The 17,955-nt window shown below is 29.7% G+C and overlaps 3 protein-coding genes across 3 annotated transcripts in view; 2 read left to right on the top strand and 1 right to left on the bottom strand.

Moving 5' to 3' along the window:
* LOC119675604 (dynein heavy chain 5, axonemal-like) overlaps nt 1-4,309 on the top strand; it is a 21,864-nt gene extending 17,555 nt beyond the window's left edge. The window contains exons 11-12 of the mRNA XM_038086810.1: nt 3,495-4,131; nt 4,190-4,309. Of these exons, the coding sequence (XP_037942738.1) occupies nt 3,495-4,131; nt 4,190-4,309 (757 nt within the window). The remainder of the gene's footprint in view (nt 1-3,494; nt 4,132-4,189) is intronic.
* Nucleotides 4,310-4,383: 74 nt separating this feature from the next.
* On the bottom strand, nt 4,384-6,718 carry LOC119684210. Its single transcript, XM_038098202.1, has 5 exons — nt 6,407-6,718; nt 5,685-5,780; nt 4,952-5,610; nt 4,682-4,882; nt 4,384-4,625 (listed from the first exon to the last, which is right to left on the bottom strand). The coding sequence occupies exons 1-5, from the start codon at nt 6,426-6,428 to the stop codon at nt 4,452-4,454; spliced, it is 1,152 nt and encodes a 383-aa protein (XP_037954130.1). The 5' UTR covers nt 6,429-6,718; the 3' UTR covers nt 4,384-4,451.
* A 3,859-nt stretch (nt 6,719-10,577) lies between these two features.
* LOC119675603 (dynein heavy chain 5, axonemal-like) overlaps nt 10,578-17,955 on the top strand; it is a 73,589-nt gene continuing 66,211 nt past the window's right edge. The window contains exons 1-8 of the mRNA XM_038086809.1: nt 10,578-11,002; nt 11,073-11,273; nt 11,359-11,478; nt 11,600-11,756; nt 11,943-11,997; nt 16,017-16,150; nt 16,230-16,462; nt 16,540-16,836. Of these exons, the coding sequence (XP_037942737.1) occupies nt 10,700-11,002; nt 11,073-11,273; nt 11,359-11,478; nt 11,600-11,756; nt 11,943-11,997; nt 16,017-16,150; nt 16,230-16,462; nt 16,540-16,836 (1,500 nt within the window). The 5' untranslated portion in view covers nt 10,578-10,699. The remainder of the gene's footprint in view (nt 11,003-11,072; nt 11,274-11,358; nt 11,479-11,599; nt 11,757-11,942; nt 11,998-16,016; nt 16,151-16,229; nt 16,463-16,539; nt 16,837-17,955) is intronic.

The raw sequence follows: 17,955 nt of genomic DNA, 5'->3' as shown, positions 1-17,955 counted from the left end.
TATCTGTTTTTATTTTGTATTGCTTAGGTTCGATATGATCGTGAGCTATTTTCATTGTTGATGAACTTATGTTAATGTTGATAAAGTTATATGAATGTCGATGAAGTAATATGAATGTTGTTAAAGTTATATGAATGATGATAAATTTATATGAATGATGATAAATTTACATTAATGTTGATGAAGTACCAAGAATGTTGATGTAGTTATATAAATGTTGGTAAAGTTACATGAATGTTAATGAAGTTATATGAATAATGATAAAGTTACATGAACGTTGATGAATTTATTTAAATATTGATAAAGTTATATCAATGTTGATAAAAGTATATAAATGGTGATAAAGTTACATGAATATTGATGAATTTATTTAAATATTGATAAAGTTATATCAATGTTGATAGAGGTATATGAATAATGATAAAGTTACATGAACGTTGATGAATTTATTTAAATATTGATAAAGTTATATCAATGTTGATAAAAGTATATAAATGGTGATAAAGTTACATGAATATTGATGAATTTATTTAAATATTGATAAAGTTATATCAATGTTGATAGAGGTATATGAATAATGATAAAGTTACATGAACGTTGATGAATTTATTTAAATATTGATAAAGTTATATCAATGTTGATAAAAGTATATAAATGGTGATAAAGTTATATGAATATTTATGAATTTATTTAAATATTGATAAAGTTATATCAATGTTGATAAGGGTATATGAATAATGATAAAGTTATATGAATATTGATGAATTTATTCGAATATTGATAGAGTTATATGAATGTTAATGTAGTTATATGACTGTTGATAAAATTACATGCATATTTATGCCGTTATATGAATATTAATAAAGTTATATCAATGTTGATAGAGGTATATGAATATTGATAAAGTTACATGAACGTTGATGAATTTATTTAAATATTGATAAAGTTATATCAATGTTGATAAAAGTATATAAATGGTGATAAAGTTATATGAATATTTATGAATTTATTTAAATATTGATAAAGTTATATTAATGTTGATAAGGGTATATGAATAATGATAAAGTTATATGAATATTGATGAATTTATTCGAATATTGATAGAGTTATATGAATGTTAATGTAGTTATATGACTGTTGATAAAATTACATGCATATTTATGCCGTTATATGAATATTAATAAAGTTACATGAATGTTGATGAAGTTATATGAATGTTGGTGAAGTTATATGAATGATGATATATTTATATTAATGTTGATGAATGTATTTGAATATTGATAAAGTAATATCAATGTTGATAAAGGTATACAAATGTTGATGAAGTTATATGAATGTTGATGAAGTGGGCATATACATGTAGCCATAACAAAAGCAGTTAAGAAAAATAGTAGGACTAGCCCCCCTAATAAATCAAAGAACTATTCATAATAAATGCGTGTAACATATGCAGACTACTTACAAAATTTGAATTGTTTGAAAATCAACAGCCTACTTCACACAAAACTATATTATTAACGGTTTTTATATAAAAACTAATCTTTTTATTATTAGAAAATGTAGCAAAATTGCTTAACACAATAATATTTTCACATCAAGTTTTGATTTAAAGCAAATTGTGAACATTTGTAGTCTTTACATCTTGCATTTTACAAAAAAAAATAATTATATAGGAACGAGATTAAGGAAAATAAATTTAAGTGGACATTTTTATATATTAAAATCACTTTTATCTTAAATTACATATTTCAATGCAATATATATAATATTTAAAACAATTAAGTTCAAATTAATTTTTTATTTTCTATTTATTATTTTTTATTTATAAAATTTTAAAATTAATTTAAAATTAGAGTTTAAAATAAGTAATTAATATAATTATTTAGAATAATGATTTTGATTTTAATATAAAGTTGTTAGGATTGACTTAGCCACACATAGTTTTGTGCAACGTGTCTTATTTATTTGTTTTTGATAAAAAAAAATTATTTTTGATTAATTTTTCTTAATTACTAACAATAGGCGCTTCTCCAAATGGTTCGGTTCCAGTTAAACAAAAGAAATTGTTTCTTACTGATGGCTGGTCTTGTCCACTTACTGGTGTTTGCATTTACATTTTTCGGGTAAATACATCCAAACAATTACCCGAGGAAGGTTTCCAAAAGGACTTGTAAGTTGTTATATTACATTAATATTTTTAAAGAAAATATGTAATATATGTATATGAAAAAATATATAGTGTATATAAAATATATGTTTATATTTATACTTATACTAACATGTGTGGATACATAGAATATGCAGGTACAAAACACATTTTCACTTAGCAAATTGCCACATTTTCCATTTCCGGGCACCTCTATTCAACAGCGGACATCTCTGGCACACCTACTTGTTGTAAATCGGCGTTTGTGTAATTAATGTAAAAATTGCATATACAAATTAGCACTAGATGGCGAGTGTATTTTTGCTGTTTTAGTGCAATCAACGAAAAATTTTGCAACTTTAAACGATGACATCTCGAGAAAAAAGCTAACAAATTTGCAGCTTATATTCAAAAATCTGTTCTTAAATTAGTGTATCCGACAAATCGGAATCAGTTGTTTATAATTCATAGAAATTTTCAATCTCAATCTCAATCGGCTATAACCTGATCTCAATTGAGCTATGACAGTTTTGCTGCACGGGGAGATGTTAGACGGAGGACTGTTGAGAACCTTGTTGTTTGACAACCTTGGTCTCGAATCGGATATTGCATCTATGTGGAGGGCTATAAGTTCACGTTTTTATTCGACCTTACTGATGTTAGTCTCATTGCAAAGGGTGTCGATATATCTATGATAGGAACATATAATGCATAGCCAGTGGTGAATAGTACGGAAGATGCCTAGAAAGGAGTTTGGTAGAAAAGGGCCACTAGAGGTAGACGAAGATTGAGAGTGTTTGTACAGGGAAGTTGTTGGACAGCAAGCTCCTGTAAAGGCAGGATTACAATCGGTATGGCTATGCAAACCTGAACAATTACAAAGGTGGCACCAGTTATTGCAACTATTGCACCTTACTGATATTTGGTTTCTGTGGCAGACAGAACAGTGCTAGATAGAAATGAGAGATCCGACCGGATCAGGGTTGGGTTCAATTTCGGCGATTAGAAGTAACAAAATAAGCAAGATGGCCGGGACCTGCTTATTAGTGGAAAAAAACTCATAAACGACATGTACACAAACACATACCTGCTTGTTAAGTTTCTTTAGAAGATGGCGAACGGCATCCCTAAAACCCTTAAAACTCATCGAAATTAATTTATAAATGCAAATATTTTTTTACTACATATTTAGATTTAATGGAAAAAGAAAATATAATAATATACATAATTAATTTGCAAGTAACTAACTAAATAAATCTCTTTTTTATCACATCAAAAATTTTTTTTTCAAATTTTTAGACTTATACACCTCAATCATATTTTAAATTTAATAATTCTTATATTTCAGATACTGTGGCATTATAGATGCGAAAAATATTGGTCTTGTTACTTCAATAGAGCGTATAATAGAATTTGTTTTTATGCAAGCGCTGGCATATCCTAATACTGATGGGGAAGAAGAAGATCTAAGTTGCGGTCTAATAAAAGGACAACTTTTACCGGGACTGCGTTCATTTTGCAGTGCTTTGCGTGTCTGTGAACAAGTGTGTGATCACGTCAATATATTTGCGGATGGTCTTGATCTGTTTGAAAAGGTTGAGGATGTTGCAGAAGTAAAAGATTTATCTAAAAATCAAGAATTTTGCACTCAGTTAGAAGAGCGCTTAAATAATTGGATAAAGAGTATTATGAAAATACTTGGAGAAAGTGAACAATTACGTAAAGAAAATGATTCAAGTGGTCCACAAGATGAATTAGAATATTGGAAAAAACGTGGTGCACAATTTTCACAATTATTGGCTCACTTGCAAGAAAAGGAAGTGCAGTATACACTTAATTGTCTTGTATTTGCTGGTTCAAAAACTATTAAAATTTGGAAAGAAACTGACTGTAAGATAACATTTTGCTACAATGAAGCTCGAGACAATTCTAAGTTCATACAAGCGATGGAAACGTGTTGTCACTCATTATATTTAGATGATCCAGTAAATACGTGAATTCTCAAATTTAGTTTAATTTTTTTAGAATGATTTAATTTTGCAGGTAAGCATGAAATCTTCTATATTGGGCCTTTTGCAAACAGTACGTCTAATATACACAGTTTCACAGTTTTATAATACATCAGAAAGAACTTCAGCACTTATGGTTAAGGTAGGTATATAATAAAATGTTTCTTGTATTCGCATAATATACTTAATATACTAAACATAAAATACTACTTCTTAATTACAAATTATTTAATACAAAAAATTAGTCATTTACTATTAAAAAAAATTTTATATATTAATCAACTTATACTAGTATTCTATTTCTTGTTATTACTTATATTGGGTAAACTCTGTAACCATGCAGGAGCTGTACGGTTTCTTTCTTGATAACGTTTTATGCCTATTTTACGCAGTAAAAGTGATTCTCTCCTATATTTTGTTACAAGTAATCCTGCGGTACGAGATGGTATAGTTTGATTAAAGTAAGTTTTCTAAAAAAAAAAAATTAATTTAGGCGTATATATTTAATATTTGGCTAAATACTCACAAATTTTTCTTTAGGAAATATCTTTAAAATTTGTTCAGTAATAAATGGAAAGCAACATGCCAGTAAGCGAATTTGTTTGTCTATTACAAATGAAACAATTGCCTCTACAACTAAACTCCGTTCTTTTCTATAAAGACTTTTATGCTTTGAGCTTACGATATTTTTAGTTATGTAATCACTTTGTAGAATATTAAAAACGTTCTGTAATGTAACAAGATGTAATATATTCCTTTCACAGTACTTCGAAAAAAGTATAAATTTAGCACCTACCAAGTTTAAGTGTCTGTGTTTCTTCAAGTCTTTAGTTTCGTGCCAGGAACCATTGTATGATTCATCAAAACTGTCGGATAACTCAGACATTTCTTGTGAAGAATTTAAATTGCCTTGCATAGGTTCAAGAGTCTTATCTGCAGTATGATTGGGCACATTCATTAGAGTGTCGCAATCACTATAACATATGCTTGCTGGTGTTGTTCCCCTTTCATTCACTATACTTGAGATATTGTTTTCTGGTATTTTTACGATACCGATATCATGCCACTCTTCCTCTGACAATTCAATCGTTTCAATTTTAATACCAGAGTCTATGGAATGTGCAGTTGTTGGACTTACAGAGATTTCAATATTCGCTGATGTATTCATATCTTCTGTATTATGATGTTGATGATAAAGTTGTTGTGGTGACTCTATAAGAATTTGAGGTGGCTGATTTGAATTTGTTGATGCAGGATGTTCTTCCACATATTGTCGTGTTCTATGATAGACTTCTTCTTCATGAGCTGTTTTCATGTTATCATAAATTGTTGTCTGTTGTTCTCGCCATTCCTGTAAACGTGCGCGAAATATTGAACGTGGCCCTATTTTAGGTATAAGTTCATATATGTCGTCGTCTGTTATATCTCTTAACGCATTTATACAAACTTCTTGTTCTATTAAAAAACAAAAATGCATAATATGGACATTTAAAGAAATCCGAATAAAATATAGTACAAAAATAGCTTACCTCTAAATGTTTGGCACAAATGAGGTAAATTCCAACTGATTAGTAATCTTGTTGCTTCCTCAAAAGGGTCAGATATAATACTTTGGCCAGAATCCTCTATAGATATAGAAGTATAGAATGTATATTTTATGTATATAAAACGAATAATAATCGCTTGATTTGAAATAAGCAAACAGGACTTGTTTAACTTCGCTGTAACACTTTATAAAATCATAAGTTTGCAATTACATTTAACAAAATTCTAATTTTAAACTAAATTATTGAGTGCATACGATAATTATTGAATGCAACAACATAAATACATTTGTATGTAACGAATGTGTATGTATGTATTAAAGGGACCTTAAGGACGGACAGACAAGGTACGCCATAATACCGGTTTTTATCGTATATATATATATATTGGTTTAATTTTAAATATATTTGTTTTTTAATAAATAATAAAAACGCATAAATGAACAGAATTTTTAAAAAAGCTATCATCTGTCAAATGCGCGCCAAGTGTCCTTGACATTAGATCTGCTATTTTAAGGATGTGCGGAGTGAACGTTGCGTTTTAACACTTTTTTTATTTATTAATTCAATAAATATTATATTAAACATGCAAATAATGTACAGTAATGTTCACTTTCCCTTTAGTGTTATTTTGTTTTCATTTGTGTTTGATTTCACGGCGTCCTCCACTCATTTCATAAAATTGTCGTCAATTGATTATATCTTACCTTGCATACGTTCGGCTTCCATTTTGATAAATAAATTTCAAAAAACTTAAACTATGATTAAAATATTATATCTAATATCAATGATAACGATTCAATCCAAATTGCACTATTTTGATATTTTATTATAAACTCTCACACACACACGCCACAACAATTATGAACTGAGAAACATAACTCGACGTATGAAATGTCATATTTGATTTCTCCTCCTGAAGAGTTAATTACTTATTTAACTCTCCGGGAGGGATGAAAGTGTAGATTCTTGAATTCAAAACAAGACGGTTTCAAATTCAAATTAACGAAATTAAAAATTCAATTATTTACTGATTATAATGCACTGTTGCATTATATACTTAAATTTGGCATTTCCAAATCAATTTCATATATTTTTAATTATTGTGTTGATACCATTTCTGTTATGATAAATAATTGAAAAGTGGAAATGTCAGTTTCATACTGGCTGGTGCACCGTGGACAGTGTTGGAAAAGGTTTAAATTTCCATTATAAAAACGCTAAAAATTATGTCAATGACAATTATAGAAACTGTTGTTCCAGTTCCAGTAAATTGATTGTAATTTGAGGGAAATAGTAAAATATGTCGGTAAGGCAGCAAATGTTGGTATTTATCAGAATTTAGAGTAGGGTAAATTTGATGAAAATTAAGTAAATTAGGTATTACCATTGAAAAAATTTTAAAGAATGTTTAATAAATATACAAATAAATTTGAAAATAAATAAAAAAACATTTACATAAGTGCAGTGCAAAAAATCTATAGGAAATTTTAATTTCCTTACCTCAATTTACTTGAACTCATACACGGTCTATATAGGTTGGTGTAAAAAGTAATAAAGTCAAGTGGGGTACAATTAGTAACTATTATGAATAATATATAAAATTAAATATACATAAAATTAATTTATATATAAAGTAATTATCCATGTTTAAATATTTTAGAATGTTTGTATTAGTGTCGACCTCAATATTTATATGTTTTAAATTTTATTTTTATATAAGTTATTACATGAAAATATAAATTTATAAATATTTTATTTATAATATTTATTTATATTTAAATTGTTATATGTCTTTTTATAAATACTTTGTATATATAAGTGACGAATGCACCGAACCCCTAAATTTACCATAACAGTTTGTCTCTATTATTTATTATATTTGTTGTTACTTTTAATGCTGTTATTTGAAACTTATTTTGAATTTAACCAATTATGCATTATAATCATAAATATACACACTACTGTTGCACAGAATATAAAAAGAATTCAAATAAAATTGCTAACTAAGCAATTTTAACAAACAGCACAAATGGAAGCAACGCTTAACTTTAAGGAATGTAGCTTAGTTTTAAGTCGAAAGTAAAGATTCGTTTATAACAGACGTTTGTTATATGTTTGTTATTTGATGTTTATATATACATATATACAGGGAAATGTAAGACGTGTGCGAGTTAGGTCAAGTTGCGTTCTAAATGAGGGAAATTCTAAGTTGTGCCGATAATGTAGTGTTGTGTCGATACGTGTTGATAAATGGCTAAATGTGTGGAGTGCAAAAAATCTCAGCATCAACTTATGCTTTATGCTCACTAAGGTCGTGTGCGAGTTAGGCTAAGTTGATGCTAAACCAAATGGGAGTTTTTTTGGGATTTTTTGCACTGCACAGATTTTGCCATTTATCAACACGTATCGACACATCAATACATTATCGACACAACTTAGAATTTCCCTCATTTAGAACGCAACTTAGCCTAACTCGCACACGACCTAAGTAAGCAGACGAAGTATGCGCTTTGCTATACACTTTGACACAAGGTGTAATCTTACCGCATACATGTCTGCAGACCGAAATTTGAATATACACAGAAACTTGAATATACACAGTGTGATATGGTAGCTCGACATACCTGGTTTGCATACATGTAGCATCGTCTATATCAGGTCTGTGCAGACCAGATGCGATCGCGGGCCAATACAAATCACTGTACGGATTGGAGGGCCGCAGACACAAATACATGCGTTCATAGTTATTTTCGACAAAAATAAAAAACGGTTTTAAAGTTGAATTTATCAATATAAATTAATTTATTTGGTATATCATAATAACAAAATAATATAGTTTTATCAGTACACCAAAAGAAAATTTGCGTAATTGTAGTACATTAAAAACAAGTCACGGGCCGCATAAACATTAGCCATACATCACTGGTCTATTTCATGCTTTATAGTCACAAATGAGGATAATTTACCATACAAAGAACTTTCATAAAAATGAGTTCATTATCAATATATCAGATCATTAAAGGCAAAAACTATAGAATGCAACCCATACAAATAAATTTCCTACAAGGGATATGATTAAAATTTGATATACTTATGTGTCATATGTTTTATATGCAAAATGTGACACTGAGAAAGTAAGTGTTTAATAAAATCGTTGTTTTATTAATTGAAAATGTATATAAATTATTTTATATATCATTATATATGTAATTTTTTTGTGTGATATATTATTAAGTTATGTTTATACAAGTTAATAAAAGTTCTATCAGCTGCATAAATGATCTCATTTTAATGTGAACGTTCACTCATTAATATAAATGAGTAAGCGCCTTAATGAAACAGTGTGAATGTACTGTAAAATGAAAAAGTTTGTGAGAATGAAGTGAGTTATTTTTTACTGCACAAAATTAAATTTAAACTCCCTTGAGAAATTTATTCTAGTAATTTCAAGTAAACTCGAGACACAGCTGATTAGTGTTGTAAATACATTATATTCTAGAAAATAAGTGCATTGCTTATTATTCAAAATTAAAATTTTAAGTATTAATGTAAATAACGGCACATACTTATCGTATGAGCATAGTCGATGACAACAATAATAAGCCTGGAACTAGTAAGACTTTAGAATATATTCTGGGTGCTTTACCAAAGATACGAATGAAATGTTTTATTATAACCCAATGGCACAATATCCAGAATGTGACCAAATATGATGTAGCTATAACTCTTAAATTCGCAGAGAATTTAAGCTAATTATTGTGAATCAAGAAGGGCAACAGGTCTGCCCTTGATAACTATTGAGTTTGCCATGGGTAAGAACCTAGGAGTTTGTGCGTGGAATTTTGGTGCCAGCAAATTCTAACCTAAACAATGAAGTGGTAGTCTATTTAATTTAATAATAGAACTAAATAAGTTGTATGTGGTGTGCTGGGAAATATTGTTTAATTTATTTAAATTATTTAGGCCGTGTTCGAATTTGAGTAAATTGATGGTAAATTGAGGGAAATAGTCAATTATGTCGGTATGGCAGTGATGTTGGTATTTCCCAGAATTTCGAGTAGGGTAAATTAGATAAAAATTAGGTAAGTTAGGTGTTACCATTGTGAAAATTTTATAAGATATCTAATAAATAAATAAATTTGAAAACTTTTAACCAAATATAATAAGTAAGTGCAATAAATAAATAAAAAAATATTTACATAAGTGAAGTGCAAAAACTTCTTAGGAATTTTCAATTTATTTTACCTCAATTTACTCGAACTTGCACACGGTTTTAAAAAGTATTTTTACTTTTACTATAATTATATTATTACTATTGTTATAACTTTATTATACACACTTATAAAAATTAAGTATTTATTACGTTAATAATTATTATACAATATTTCATACCCCGTACTTTTGTTTGTATGTCTCCTCAGATTACTAATCAAATGATAGAAACGTGTAAACTATATATTACATGTCGTTGCAAAGAGACCATTTGGTCGCAGGATCGCTACAATATACGTACCAAGTTAAGCAATTGCATTAAACTAAATCATATATACCACGAAACCTACTACAGTGTTAGAGAACAACCTTTTCTACCAAATCAAACACCTTTTGGTTTTTCTGAAAATTTCGTTTTCGGCAAATTTGATATATTTTGTGAACGCCTATCAAAAATTATGTCCATGTTTAACCTGATAGATGACTATAATCACTTGTTTGAGCGACGCTTAGAAGGTTTGTTGTTAGGTGAAGCACTCGAAGAGGCTTCTAATCATTTTGAAGAAGCTAAAAAAGATATTGTCTCAAAAAAATATGATTACTTAGATCATCGAAATATTGAATTTAATGACGATTTTGAACGTTTTATGTCTAAAACTGATACTCTTAAAGATACTATAGCTACACTAATCGAAACAAATTTTGATACAGTTTGGGAAACGCCTCAATGCATACGATTCTTAATACGGTTCGAAAAAGTGAGTGAAAAAATTCCACTCACAAAAATGGATGAAAAATATACGCGTATTATTAAATATGTAGATAAGCAAGTGGATCGGGTAATAAAAATGTTTAAAAGACAACGGGATGATCCACCTTTAGCTAGAAACTTTCCACCAATAGCAGGACGTATACAGTGGTCAAGAGCGTTAGACTCACATATAACAGAATTAATGATAGCAGTGACAGAGCATCCTGTACTTAGTAAATTACCACAGACAAAAGATTTAGAAAATCGTTATAATTATGTAGTAGGCGTATTAGACGAATATGAAGAGGAAATAATCTCGATATGGCTGGATCAAGATGTTAGTAAAAAATTTATAATTGGTTTTTAAGTTTGGTAGAACTGGTTGCTGAAAATAAACTTGGTTTTAGGTAAGCGTGGCTGATGCTTGTCTCTTACAGCCTTTGCTAGGTCTGCAGGGGGACCGTCTTTTCGTCAATTTACATCCGACAATACCTTTACTTATACGTGAAGCAAAAATGTTGGCAAAATTAGAAATAGAGCTACCCATTGTTGCTGCTACACTAATGAGCCGTCAAGAATACTTTAATACTATACAGGATTCATTAAATGTAAGCAAACCAAACACAATAACCAATACAAGACTTATACGTGGGAGTTCGTGGCAAATTTTTTCATTCCATTTATCATTAACAGAATCTTATCAAAATGTTTTTGACAACTGTACGCGGAGTAAAGTTAGAAGTGCGCCCATTGTTCTTACCACAATTGGTACGTCTGACGGCTATGCTAAAACCTGGCCTACACACAATCAATGTAAGTTGTTAATTGAATTAGTTGCTTGTACGTGGCGCATTTAACAAGGCAAAACTTTATCTAATGAAATTGTATGCTTGTTTTCTGTTTGTGCTATTACTTCCATTGATTTATGCTCAAGTGGACGAATCAAAACTGGACACAATTCTATGAACGCTGCAAGCAGGCAATTGAAACTTTTGATGTACTTGTCGCACGAGTGCACGACATTTACTCCAATCGCATACTAAATGTACTCATGTGGATGCAGGATGTCTCACTGCAGATATTACCAGCAGGTCTGTATCTACTTTATTATTATATATTTATTAACTTTGCAGGAGCATTCACACTTGGTAATGACCTTGGATGTGCAGGAAGGACTTGGGCAGGACATAGTTTTATAACTATGTGGCCGTATAGAATAGTGTTTATCATTGTCTAATTGTTTTTTTTATTTTTAAAATAAACTTTTACATCCGTAGATGATGAAATCTGGACTGTGGAAGAATTTTTAGAAAAAAATGAAGAAGCATGCAGGTGAATTTCATTTTAGTAAAAAGTTTTTTTTAATTATTTTTTATAGTAAAAAGTGTCAATAAAGCATAACTGCTGATTGTTGTATATTATCATCATAACATATAAAGCTAATGCTATTTTTTCTTGTATACATGAAGAATCCAATCTAAGTTAGGATTCCAATAATTATTCATGTTTTCGTTTCTATAAAGAATACGAGTGGTATTTTCTTCTCTTCTTTTTTGTTTTCTCTTCCTCTTTCACTTTGGGGCTATTCTAATTAAAGAAAATTAATCCATTTAAGCTATAGTGTTAGGAATTTGTCGATTGGTGATTGGGTTTAGTCGCATACCATTAAGAGTTAAAGACATTTCAAATACTATTTGATTTGATAATTTATAAATTTGAAAGTTTATAATTATTATTATTAAATAATAGGTTATGAATACACTCCGACCTAAAAGATCAATTGTGCGCCTAAAAGCCCAACTAAAATAATTCTAGACAATTTATAAATTTCGTTATTGCTGTGCGCTTAATTTTACCTATTTGATTAGGGACCAAGATGCTGCTTCCAAAGTAGTCAAGTCTACGTCTTGCTGCCGCTGGGCAGTTGCATAGAACATGTTCTGTTGTTTCCTTTTCCCCATGACAGAGTCGACATGAATCATTTTCTACCATACCTATATTTTTCGTATGGTAATTGAGTCTAAAGTGTCCTATAAGAAGTTCAGTGTAGAGTTTAATATCGTTTCTGCTAAGGTTAAGGATAGCGTTAACTCCTGATCCTGAGGTTTTCAGGATCAATGAATCTTCTTGACTGCCGCATGCCTGTTTCGGATGTCCAGTGTTTAAGTAGATTTTGTTTCTCCCAATCACATATTAAGTTATTTGTGAAGCTATTTGTTACCTGGCAGAAGGGCTTTGGACCAATGAAAGGAGTACATGCACCCTTCATTGCTATGGAATCTGCCATTTCATTGCCCCTTATGTCCTGGTACCCACATAAGAATTACATAGATCCTTGATGCTAAAGTATTGAGAAGTAGAAAGCATTTCCAGGTCAACTTTAATTGGAATGAAGAGTTTGAAATAATTTGATAATATTATTTCTCAGTTTCGGCAGCCTCATTTCAACATAATAACAACAACATAATAATACCTATATACCAAAAGTTATGACATAATTCCAAATATTACAATACCAAGTTCAAATCTTATTAACACGAATAAACCCATTAAACATTCTCAAATGGTAACACACATATTTTTTCACATACACTATTTCTATAACTTAAACAAGTGATTCTCACTCGACTTTCATTCAAATATATACTGCTTTTGATCACTTTTGAATTTTATTGGAAACTCTTATTGAAAACCTTTATTTCGAAAACCTCTTTACGAAATATACTATTTTCTATTAAATGTAATGGTCACTTCCGTATTAAAAATGACGTTAAATTACAACTTATATTCGCTAAATATTGGTTTCGTCCGTGCGAATCGTGGAGTAACAATAGCATGACTTTCTCAGCATTACTTCCCTAGATTAGGTTCTATACATAAGAAAGAATATATAAATCATGCAACAAGTAATGCCTCTACAAACAGAATAGTATTAAAATTTAACAATTAAAAATAAAAATATGATTAATTAATTTAATTATTCTACAGCTTGTTTATGATTTCGTTCTAATATAAACACAGCAAGTGAATTTGTTAATAAAACTTTTACTGCAAATTAACAAAACTTCAAACAAATGTGCGAACATAAAAGTCAAGTACCGCTTTGGGTCAGTTGGTTAAGGAGAGCCGACTTTTAGCTTCAAATTTGGCAGGACACAAAACTCCAGAAAAATATGCGAACATAAAAATCAAGTACGGCTTTGGGTCAGTTGGTTGAGGAGAGCTGACTCTGAGCTTCAAATTTGACAGGACACGAGTTCGATTCCTGGCACTTGTAGTCTCAAAAAAAATTATTTACGAATAATTAAATACAAGAATTACAAGACCACTGATGATGGGTATTTTGTGTGGGCAGCCAAAAATTCAAATTATTAAAATAATATAAAAAAGAATTTTTGTTATTATAGTTCACTATTTTTCGAAAACCTCTTTATTGGAAATTATATATTTTTCATACTCTAATATGTGAGTATTTTAGGTTTCATAATTCAGAGATACTCAAGTAATCAATTAGTATTCAACATAATCACACTTCAATAGGTATTGTGATACATGATTATACCTATTTATAGTTGTATTTAAAATCAGGGCTGTGAAAGTGTTTCAAATTAGTGGGTAGATAGACTGAATCTTTGGTTGTGTTCAAAAGTCGATTTACTAATCTTACATAGGTTTCAATCAAGATTTGTAAATTCGTAATGATTTGAATGTAATAAATTTTTCATCTTTATAATTTTTATAGGTTGTCGAGGAGAAAAGTTTTTATTTCAAAATTTTTTTGATTGCAGCTGAAAGTACTAGTGTTTTTTCTTATTGTATTGGCGTTCCAATATGGTTCTTGTAATGCACATGAATATTTTACTGTTATGTTATCTTGGATTGAGCGGTACTGATTTAAATCATCATGGCTGTTATTTATTGAATATGTTAAATTGGACACGATTTTCTATTTTCGGTGTAAGGAAGCTTTTTTTTATATATTAAAAATGTTTATTGAATCTTCTTGGTAGAGATTACCAATAAGTATTTAAATCTTAAAACTACTAAAATGATATTTTAAATTTATCTTACAATGGACTTATAATGGACTACCATTATAAGTCCATTATAACTATAATAAGTATTTGTCATTTTACCGGCCCTAACTTATATATATAATTGAGTTGGGAATAATAGAGAGGTATATGTTCTATGAATATATGGAATGATTATATGCTGGAAGAAGTGAAAAGATTAGAAGAAAAAGTGTAGTAACGACAATAATGATAAACAACAAGGCAAGTTTAGATTTCACTTATGGCGGGGCTATTTGATGTGGGCTTATAGTTTCTTGACATATTTTTGCAAATTTTACTGTATTTGAAAATATTTATAGCTTTGCTAATTTGTGCTTAACTTGCTGCTTCAGGGCAATTCTAGGCAAAATAAAATAAGATTTACCGTCGGAGTTAATTGTTAAGAACTGACACCATTTAGTTCATATACTGTACTTTAGATTATTATGACATGTAGATTGTTTTCAAAGTTTGTGTTTTTCATTTTTTTTCTTAAACTGCCTCTCCCTTTCTGGGTGTTGGCGGTTATAATAATAAAATTTATTTATTTATACAATATGTATTTGAAAGTTCATATAAGAAACAAAATATATGAGATATACAGATGAATAAGAAATTGATTAAAGTTGTTTCTTAATGACATGGTTTAATTTCATGGAAATATTATTGTTTTCTCAAATATTTATTTTCTTTGGCAACTCAAAAAATAAAAAATGAATTTACTGGTTTCGCATTTAAAGGAATTTCTTTTGAATTAACTAGATAATCGAGCTTCTTAATATACCTCTTATCAAGTCGTTTTGCACTGCCTGTCAACAAAGCTCGCTATCCATAATGAAACGTAACTAATAAGTGGCTCTTCAAAGCAATTAGCATGGACAAGTAACATGTACATCCGCAATGGAGAAAACAGCTGCTTGCACAACTTGTGGAATTTGCTAATTGCTTTAAAAGCTATCTTCCGTTTAATGTTTACTGGAGGCAAAAAACTTCATAAAACGCCAAACTGAAGGCGAAATGAATTCTGGTAGGAGCAGAGAGGGTAATAGTTGTTGTCAGGGAATTCACTTTGTAGTCAACTGCAGTTGAAAATAAATTTCCTCAATTTATCTACATTGATCGTTGTCTGCTGCCATTTATCCTTTTAATATTTATTATTTTAACTTCAACGTTTTTTCAAAATAAATTGGCGAATTCTATTAAATATTTTTGGACTTGAGAGTTTTTGCTTTCATCACTTTACGATACACTTTGCACTACGCAAATATTTTCATTATTTACATTTTGTTATCATAGACAAGCGGCAATCGAATTAAATCGCAAGAGCCAAATGGTGTCTGAAGCCGTTGAAGAAGTTCTGAATTTGGTCGATAAGGCAACGGAAAAATTCAAGGAAATCGCTGGTGATGATATTGTTACCTTGTTTGATGGTAATTGCTTGTAGTTAGTGTAGATTTTATTAGTAACATAAACTGCAAGTAAGTTAATTATTCACAAATGTTATTACAGCTTCGCCGAAAGAACAACAAACTTCTGCAAGAAAAGGTGAAGAAAGTGCACGCGCTGGCACAAGTGCAGCTGCTGCAGCGACTAATGGTGTCGCTGGTGGTGGTAGTGGTGGTGGCGCTGGTAGTGGTGGTGGCAACACCAACCAGCAACAGGACTGGAGCATTTTGTGGTCTTGCTTTGAAAACCCACTGACACTTTTATCCACAACTGAAAGTCTGCCAAAGGGAATGCAGGTTGGCACACGCTTTGAAGAAAATTGACTTTTAATATTAGTTTTAATATATATTCTACTTTCTCAAACATATTTCAGGACATGGTCTGTAATGCAGTTGTTGAAATGCGCCGCTATTACAGTCGTAAAGTGATTGATGTGCTCATTAAAGTAATAAGAGCTGCATTGGATACGATTCGTCGCCGCTTCATCTCAGATGAGAACGATTTGACTCCCAAGAAACCGATTTTTGCATTATCTGCACATCTTCGTATACCGAACGTTGTTATTAGACCCAATTTGGATGAACTTCAAGATATACTTATAACTGCGGGTAAAACTATAACGAGCATTGCCAAAGGTGTAGCACAGTGGACTAGTGGTAAAGAAAATCCGGTAAGTCCAAACTTATCAATAGAATATATGTATTAAAGAATGCTTATATTACATTTCAACATGTAACACCTGTGTATAAAAAAATTTTTAAACACTCTATTTGGGTGCCAAATATTTTACAATCGCTGGTTAATGAATAGGATGTTAGGGTTTTAACTCAATTGATTTTTATCAGCTTCATTTTATATAGATATTCGAGATTGTACACCAACGTTTTTATTGGTATTGTGGTTATATTAATCGACTACGTCTAAAGTTTTCCCGGCTGCTGTTTTATAACATATGTTAAAAAAAGACAAAATACATGTTATAAAACAGACTTTGAATTTTGAAAGTAGTTATGGAGAAGCATTATAGTGCAAGGTTTAAATTTAGTGCGGATTAATTTTATAATTTATGGCTTTAACTTTAATGTAAAGTTCGTTAATACCACAATTGCAGGTTAAACAGGTGATTTTATGCAGTTGAAATATTGAATAAGAAGGTTTGTGTTTATATCCATGAAATAATTACTAATATTAGATTTTCCATTTTTTTGGGTGGACCTAGATGGAAATTTTGAAATAGCAATGTTTTATTAAAAATTCGACATATTTTATTATAAGAATAATAATATTTATAATGCGTTTTAGTAAATTACTTTTGTCTAAATATTAATAATAGATCATTTGATATAGCCAGATTAAAGCATTTTATTTTGAGGTATTCTTTTGTAATGATCTTGTATAACTTAATACATAGTGCTACTATTCATATGGACATTGATTATGATTGATAATGGTGCATATTAAGAAATATTTATAATTTCGCTCGAAATCTAATATAGACATATCTTCCACTTTTTGCGATCATAGATTTTTTTTAGTACAAATTGAACTATATAGAAATTGATCTATTTAAAGTCCATAGATCATTATAAGACTTTTAGGTGTTGTGTACCATATAAAGATTTTATTTTTTTCTTTCTATAAAAAAGTCGGAACACTTGTAAGTTTTAAAGGCTCTTCAAATTTTCATTTAATGTGTTTCTATGTTTTTACTTTTATAGGTTCATGTGTTTCTACTTTTATAGGTTCAAATATATATTTGACTTACTGCAGTAAAATAATAAAAAATAAT

The sequence above is a fragment of the Teleopsis dalmanni genome, chromosome 2 (assembly GCF_002237135.1).
Source record: "Teleopsis dalmanni isolate 2A chromosome 2, ASM223713v2, whole genome shotgun sequence".
NCBI classification, from domain to species: domain Eukaryota; kingdom Metazoa; phylum Arthropoda; class Insecta; order Diptera; family Diopsidae; genus Teleopsis; species Teleopsis dalmanni.
Note: the sequence above shows the minus strand (reverse complement) of the source record. Positions and strands in the feature narration are given on the sequence as shown.

Bases quoted from the DNA above. Each gene is read 5' to 3' on its own strand.
- LOC119684210 (XM_038098202.1), bottom strand. From the start codon at position 6,428: ATGGAAGCCGAACGTATGCAAG. The intron at 4,883-4,951 runs GTAGGTGCTAAA...GTTACATTACAG, and splicing joins AACACAGACACTTAAACTTG to AACGTTTTTAATATTCTACA. The intron at 4,626-4,681 runs GTGAGTATTTAG...TTTTTTTTTTAG, and splicing joins TATTTCCTAAAGAAAAATTT to AAAACTTACTTTAATCAAAC.